Consider the following 7,859-nt stretch of genomic DNA (forward strand, 5'->3'; position numbering starts at 1 on the left):
GCATGACATCCCACTGCAAACAGATATATGGGACACAAGCCCTGAGCGTAGACAGACAGAGTCGCAGAACAGCCGGCCACATGGGCGCGTCGCTACACACATGCACACATGCTTGGGTGCCGCAGGCCCACCTGCCTTTCCCCCGAACCAGGGAAGCACACTGAGCTGCCTCCCAAACAGCCTTCGCCGGGGCCCTTCAGGGACCTGACACTCAGTCCCCAGCAGTTCAAACATTCTCCAGGTGTGAGGCCTCTCTCGCCCATCTGACCCAAGCATCAGTCATCATAAAAGGCCCCAAACCTGACCAGAGTCACCATAAAAACCCCACCAAGACAGGGGTTTCTTCTTTCCCTTGTTAAAAAAGAAAAAAGAAAAAAAAGCTCATAAAACGATTTAAAAAAAAAAATGCCAGCCCAGGCGGGGGCTTTGTTACCTTTGCGCCTCTCGCCTCCTCTCGCCCCGAACTCCTGGAATCCCATTCATGGCGAAGGGCTTCTTCCAAACTGAGAGAAAAAAGTTTTCAACTTTACGGTTCCAAAATGTTTCCCCCTTGCAGATCTGGGAGAGGCGGCTAACACTTTTTCCCCCCAACAGCCGGTCTGCGGAGATTTGCTGTTGAATAATAACAAAGGAGAGAGGATACGTATTTAAAGAAAAGAAGTGATTAATGGTTTTCTGTATAATTCTCACATTTTTCTTAGCTCTTGTCTACACAGAATGGCTGTGAACTTTAAGCTCCATAGAAATCTTTTTTTTATTCTATTCATACCTTCCAAGGAGTAGCTTTGATTTGGTTCTATAGAGGCATTCCTGGGGAGGGGGGGGACATATGCTTTTTAAGAACTATTTTCTCCCTCTGCTAAGGGCAGTCGCATCTCCTGGCAGCTAAACATCACACCAAAATGGACCGAACAAAGCTGGCCGCTCTCATCCTCCAGGTCTGGGCGATTTTTTGATGAATCTCCCGCAGCATTTAAACCGGCAATTCAACCCTTTCTCAGAACTAGGGACGCCAGCCCGTCTGTCCCGTGGCCCTACCCAGCCTCAAACTCCCGGGTGCTGCAAACCAGGGGGATACAATAAACAAATAACAATAAAACGTGTGGGTGGGATTGGCTATTTTTATTTTCTAAAGGGAGATGGGACCAAAGAAACCAACCACTTTGAATTGCATATGCTCTCCGGAGCCCGGGAGCTCTCTGGAGGCAATATCTACAACCTGGGCCACCCCAGGACCAGGCATCGCAGGCTGGAGCCCCCAGACCTTCATACTTCTCTTGGGTACTGCACAAAAGCGGCCCAAGCTTAACAGAACTTCTGAGGGTCACCTGCATTCCCTTCCCCCACTCCATTCTAGGGGTGACTGGGACCTCGGAGACAGAAAGCGATTTGGTCCCCAGTCGTACTTTCGATACTTTCTATGAGAAAGAAAATGAAAATTAATACAGGAGCAGGGCTTCACAAAAGAGGCCATTTGTCTTCTTGATTATCTATTTGCTTGTCAGAGTTTGAGCTATGGCACCGGCTAGCTCCTTTGTAATATAAAAATACTCTGAAAACCTGCAAACACCCAGAAACATCTGTGCAAAAAATTAGACTCATTAAAGCCTTAAACACCTCCGAGGAAAACGATACCTTCTTATGCAGGAGGAAAGGCCGGCCTCACGGAATCCTCTCTCGGAACTTTAATAAGCAAAGAGCCGTCTGTCTAGAAGGAGACAGCTTAACCGCATTTTATTTGCTTATGACAAATAAATCATGATATGAGAGGCTTTGCCATACTTAAGCCTCTTGTGTCCTACAATGAAACATGCCCCCCCCCTCCCCATTAGGGACTCGAGTCAGCCCTCCTAGTCCTTTCCATCCGTTTTTTTTTTTTTTTTTTTGGACCGGAGCGGGGGAAAAATTTAAAGAACACAGCCACCCCAAAAAAGAAAACAAACCAGCTACCACCGTTTGGAGTCCTTGAAGATAGACATTCCCATCGGACCCTTTGGGGGGGAAAAAAATATCCTCAGCCACATACAATGGGAATCCAAATGGGCTGAGGTGCTTCAGACAGAGGCTAGGGGGCATTTGTCCGTATCTTTAGATCAAGGCTTCAACAAAATCACGCTGTGCTGCTCACAAGAAACCGAACATTTATTTCTATTGTCACTCTGTACAGGACACACAGTTTCACTCCAACGAAGGGTTCTAGACTCAGGCCGCCCCCAGAACTAGGAAGGGGGCCTAGTGTGGAATGTCAGGAAGAGAAGAGGAGGAAGGACACACAGAACATAAAATAATAATAATTAATTAATTATTAATCATCATCATCATCATCAATGCAACAATGACCAACTAGGGGAGAGGTCTCCGGAACAGCGTCTCCCGGACCGGGAGGGGCGCAACGTTGTGTTTGCTAGTTTCACATTCAGTTTCAGTCTCGGAGAGCCGGTCCCCTCGGTACGGCTCTAGATGGGCCAGAGGGGTGTGCTCACAGCCCCGCCGGCCCTCACCCTGCCAGCAGCCGCTTGACCTTCCCAAGGAAGGCGCTCCGGGTCTCTTTCTTTTCTCTTTTTTTTCTCTCCTTGGCCTCCATTTCCCTGCCCGCTCCTGCGTTGCCAAGGCCGCCCGAGCCTCCAACGCCCCCCCCTTCCTGCTGCCTCCCCTTCCCAGCCCCGCAGGGGAAGGGGGTGCCGTCAGTGTCCCCGCGCAGGGGCCTGGATGGACGGGGAGGAGGTGTGATGTGTGTGTCTGTTACCGTGGCCAACACACTGCGCTCTCTGGCAATCAGAGGGTGCTTTCGCTGGGTGTCGGGAGTGGGGGACAAAGGCAGAGAATCCGGGCCCGCGTTCGGGCGGCGGCGGCCGCAGAGGCCGCGGCGGCGGCGGGCCGGCCTCATTTGTTAGCCGGGTGTCGAGGTAATGGTCGCCGCCGAGGCCCGTCCTCTCCGCGGCGGAGTAAACAAGACGGATGGGCCCGGGCCGGCGTGATTAAAGATGAAACGGGGATCCATCTTCGCCAGCGCTGAGAACGAGGCGCGCAGCCTCCCCCTATTGCTCTTTCTGTCCTTTCTTCCTTCCTTCTTCTTCTCCTCTTATTTATTTTATTTTTAAAAGAAAGAAAGCCAGAGACTTGAGCTTTGCTTCTGGGGGGGCCCCCTCGACCGGCTCTCCGTTGTGGTTTCTATAAATAAAGCTTCCCCTGCCCCTTCTCTGCGTTTATTCGTGTAAATAGATAGAGGGGGGCGGGGGAGGCAGGCAGGCTCTTGCAGGCCCAGGCCCCAGGGTCTCCTCCCGCCTCTCTCGCCTCTCTCCCCCGTCTTCCCGGCGCTCGCCACCCGCCCCCGCCCCAGGTTCGTGGCTCCCCCCGGGCCAAGAGACCACTAGAGCGCGGGGGGCCCTCCGTTGGGCCGGCCTGGGGGCCCTCCGGCTGCGCCCGCGGCGCCCCCCGAGCGGATCTTGGTGTTGGGCAACTTGTGGTCTTTTTTCCACTTCATGCGCCGGTTCTGGAACCAGATCTTGATCTGGCGCTCGGAGAGGCAGAGCGCGTGGGCGATCTCCACCCTCCGGCGCCGCGTCAGGTAGCGGTTGTAGTGGAACTCCTTCTCCAGCTCCAAGACCTGCTGGCGGGTGTAGGCGGTGCGGGAGCGCTTGGGCTCCCCGCCGGCGTAATTGGGGTTTACTGGACACACACAGAGAGAAGGAGAAAGAGAAAGTTTTATTGCCCCAAAAGGGAGGAGGGAGAGCACTTTCTTCCAGCGAACACAGGGTCTCCCTCCCTCCCTCCCTCCCTCTCCCGCCACCTCTTCTAACTCCGGAGGGCGGGGTGGGGGGAGAAAGGGAAGCAAGCGGGGCTGCTGGAAGAAAAGGAGACCTCAGAGTTTTGGAGGGTTATCTCCTTGTTGTTTGGGTGTGTGTGTGGGAGGGGGGGGCGCTCAGAGTGAGGAAATCTTCACAAGGTTTTCATCCTTCCCCTCCCGCCTTGGCCTGAGGCCCGGGGTGGGAGAATGAGGGGTGAAAGGGGAGGGGGCTTCCCTAAACCTTTCTCCTGTCAGTTCCCACCCTCTCTGCTCAGATTCCAAGCCGTGCCTGCCCCCAATAAAAACTTTTGCCCACTTCTTGAGCCAGGGAGCCAAGGCTAGAGGAAAGAAAGGGGGGAAAAAAATAAATAGTGGGAGTTGACTCAACGCTCTGCTTAAATACAGATTACCTCCTCCTCCTGCTCTCCAACCTCCCACCCCCCTCCCCGACTTCCAACTTCACGGAGACTCCACGTCCCCGGCGAGAAAGTCGCTGGTGAGAATGGCAAAAGAGAAGGGGGAGCCGACTTCAAAGGCGCGGGGCCCACCAGGCCATAAAAATTTATGGGGGATGTAATTATGTGGCTCTGAAAACAGGCGACCGTAAATCTCGGCCGTGGCGAGTTTATAGCGGGGACAATTGGCTTCCCCCAGCTCCCCCCCGCCCCCCCCCCATGCCTCCGAGGTCCCTTTGGTGGAAAGCGCCGGGGGTGGGAGGGGGAAGGGTGCCCACGCACTCACCCGTGCTCACGTGAACTTTGCGCATCCAGGGGTAGACGACGGGCTCTTTGCACGCGGAGTGGGACGGGCTGGGGTGCAGGGGGTTCTGCGCGCAGGGAGGCGGCGGGGGGCTGCTGCTGACCGCCTCGCAGCGCTGGCTGGGCTCCGGGAGGAGGGCCCCGGAGGGTGGTGGCGCAGGAGCCCGAGGGGACAGCCCGGGGGGCGGCGGGGGCGGCGGCGGGGGCGGCGGGGGCCCGGGGTCCCGGCAGGCCGCGTAGCGCTGCACGGTGCACGCCGCGCGCCGCCCGAAGCCCGCCTCCGGCTGGAAGCTGCTCTCTCGCCTCTGGCCGCCGGCGTAGTACCCCGGCGAGGGGTCGCTGGGTAGGTAATCGCTCTGTGAATATTCCTCGCACGGAGGGAACTTGGGGTCGACATAGTTTGAGTTGATCAAAAAAGAACTCATAGCCATTAATTTCTGGGAATTGCCCACAAAATATACTAAAATTTATTCCGACCCCTGACTCGTTTTCCTGTTTCCGAAAGCCCTCCTACTTACTGTCAAGTGAACAAAGTTAGGACCCCACGTGATCCTGGGAGCCAATGACCGCCCCGCCTGCGATTCCCGGATAAGGAAATCTGCTCACCCGGACCCTACTCCAGCCAAAGAGGTTTATTTCCCCTTCTCCCACACCCCCTCCCACCCACCCACAGACACCCAGCCAGCGCCGGGATTTACATAGGGCTCCTGCGGGGCGGCCGCCCGCGCCACCGGCCGTCTCCGAGATCCAGGGGGAGAGGGAGCGGGGTGCCAACGGAGGGCCTCGTGGGGCCCTGGGCAGAGCGCAAACCCTAGATACCCTCGGAAGTTGGGGCTCCCCGTGTAGCCCCCTCGTGTCCTGCCTCGCCTCAGCCCGCATCCTCTGCCTTCGTGGGCCCCTTCCCTTCCTCCCGAAGGAGGGAGGCCCGTGCGCACCCTGCGTGTCTGCGTGGGGAGTGAAGTGAGAGGAGGACGGGGGTCTTTGCCCAGAGAGGGGAACCCACTCGGGGGCGAGAGGCACTGAGCGTGGAGCTTTTCTCTGGCCGCCGCATGGGGAGGGGGAGGGAAGGAGAGAGGAGGCGTGGGGAGCAAGCAGGCGGGTGCACGGAGGGGCTTGTCAGAGATGAATGGAACCGCGGGCGGATCGATAGAAAATTCATGCACTAATTCGGGGAGACCTCGCCTTCCAAATCGCATTTAGCTGCGCTATTAGTTTGGCTTTGTCAGTCCGTCTGTCTGTTCCCCTCTCCTATCCACTCCTCTCCTTACCCGACGCGGGAGGAACAACTTGGTTTCCCACACTGAACATGAGCAGTGGCTAAAAAACCTGCAACTTTTGAGAGCACACTGAATAGCAATTTGCTCATTCCAGAACCATCGGAGCAATACTAACCGCGGGGTGGAGACGTGGTAATTGCCACTAATGCCACAGCCTCCTCAGTGAACACAAATCTCTCACCCCTGTGATGCTGGGGATAGGTGCCCTGGAGGTCACACACACACACACACACACACACACGCACACACACACACACACACAATAACACCCCTCGGTAATCAGGTATTTCCAGGGCATCTTGTTCTCAACCCAAACGGAAAGGCGACATCAACATCCGTTTGAAAAGCGAATTTCCTTTGCCTTTGCACACTGAAGACAACAGTCATTTCCCCCCAGATTTTCAGTCAAACCTCCCTGAACCCAGCAGAGAGAATAGGTGGGCTCGAGGGCGAGGACAAAATTCAAAAAACCACCAACAGTAACCTATCGAGAGAAGTGACAAGGGACCAAGGCTCCCAGGGACAGACATGGGGAGATTTCCAGGTAGATGGTTTCTCTAACCAGTTTCCGGAGGAAAAGAAGGAAGAAGAAAGAAGGAAGGAGTCTTCGCAGGGTCCTCATTTAGGAAAAAAAAAAAAATTCTTCAGGGGGGAAAAAAATGAGCGGAGTGTTTATGTCAACTACATATTCCCCTAGATACGAATTTGTGACCACAAAATTCCTTACACAAATTCGGATCTACAGGGTATATACAGAAGACAGAGAGATCTTCTTGGCCCAGAAATTTTCCAGTTCTCCTACTTTCCGAGTGTTCTTCGTTTGGGGTGTGGTTTGAATGCTTTGAATTTATTTCGTTCTGTTCTGATTTGTGAGCTCTGGGAACAGGAAAAGATACTGCGGATCCATCCTCGGAATTACAAGGTTTTCAATTCTCTTCCTCTTCTTTTAGGGAGGACTAGAAGCAGCGAGTCTGGCAAAGAGACGCAAACCTCGCCGCGCTGCGCAAGTCTCCGCGGTGGGGCATGAATTATGAGATGTAAACATTAGCTAAGCACAAAAGGAGGAAGGGTCATCCCGAGGCTGCGGCAAGTCAGAATCGGGCCCTTCTGGGTGCCCTCCCGCCCCTCCCATCCCCCCAGGACTTTTTAAAAAGAAAAACAAAAACGCCAATGGACTCCTCCGGTGACCCTTGCAGCCTTTCGTTTGCGATCAAACGAATATCTATATATTTTTCAAGGCGCCTCTTAGCCAAGGGAGGGGGGGAAAGGCGGCTGGGTGTGAAGGGGGTGTCATAAAGTCCTTTTGGAAAAATTCAATGGTAAAATGAGGGAGAAACAGCTGTAAAGAAAAATGCTGGGAGACCAAGCAGATGGGGCCCTGGGTATTTAATGACGGGCAATTCGGTTTACAACCTGAGAAAAAGATCAAAGGCGTTTCATTTCCGAATGAAGGGCAATGGAGAACCATAAAAATGCAGCCAGATGATATTCCGGTCCCTCCCAACCTCCCAAACCTCCTGGGGCCAGAAATGGAGGATAATCCCTGAAGTGTGAGGAGGAACCCCGTTTCCCCACCTCCCTAGCCCCAGGCTGGCGTCCTCTCTCTCTCTCTCTCTCTCTCTCTCTCTCTCTCTCTCTCTCTCTCTCAACTTGCTCACTCTGCCACCTGCTAGGGTTGCTGACAGTGGGACCCAAAAGGGGATCTGGGAAACCTGGGGTATCTGGGGTTTCCAAACGAATTTCCCAAGGCTTCCAGCAACCAGGAAATGTACTAAACTGGAAGCCAGGGGGCTGAGCGGGAGGGAACTGAGTCCTAGACTGCTCAAGCTGACAGCCTTCCCATTGTAAGGCAAAGAGTGCACGGAGCCTCCCCACCCAGGCTCCCTACCCATCTCCCTGGGTCTGGAAAATTTTTGTATCCCTCGTGAATAAGTCAGAATAATATCAATTTCATTAACAAATATTGCAGTAACACACACACACACAAAAAGACCCTCTAACCCCCCACACTCCAGAAGTCCCTGCCCATCCCACTCC

At 54.5% G+C, this 7,859-nt stretch overlaps 1 protein-coding gene across 1 annotated transcript; it reads right to left on the reverse strand.

Moving 5' to 3' along the window:
* Positions 1–3,362: 3,362 nt before the first annotated feature.
* Positions 3,363–5,163, reverse strand: HOXB4 (homeobox B4). Its single transcript, XM_079797817.1, has 2 exons — positions 4,529–5,163; positions 3,363–3,669 (listed from the first exon to the last, which is right to left on the reverse strand). Exons 1-2 carry the CDS (start codon positions 4,974–4,976, stop codon positions 3,371–3,373), a joined length of 747 nt encoding a protein of 248 aa, XP_079653943.1. The 5' UTR covers positions 4,977–5,163; the 3' UTR covers positions 3,363–3,370.
* Between the last annotated feature and the right edge of the window lie 2,696 nt (positions 5,164–7,859).

The sequence above is a fragment of the Cnephaeus nilssonii genome (assembly GCF_951640355.1).
Source record: "Cnephaeus nilssonii genome assembly, chromosome: 19".
Taxonomy (NCBI): domain Eukaryota; kingdom Metazoa; phylum Chordata; class Mammalia; order Chiroptera; family Vespertilionidae; genus Cnephaeus; species Cnephaeus nilssonii.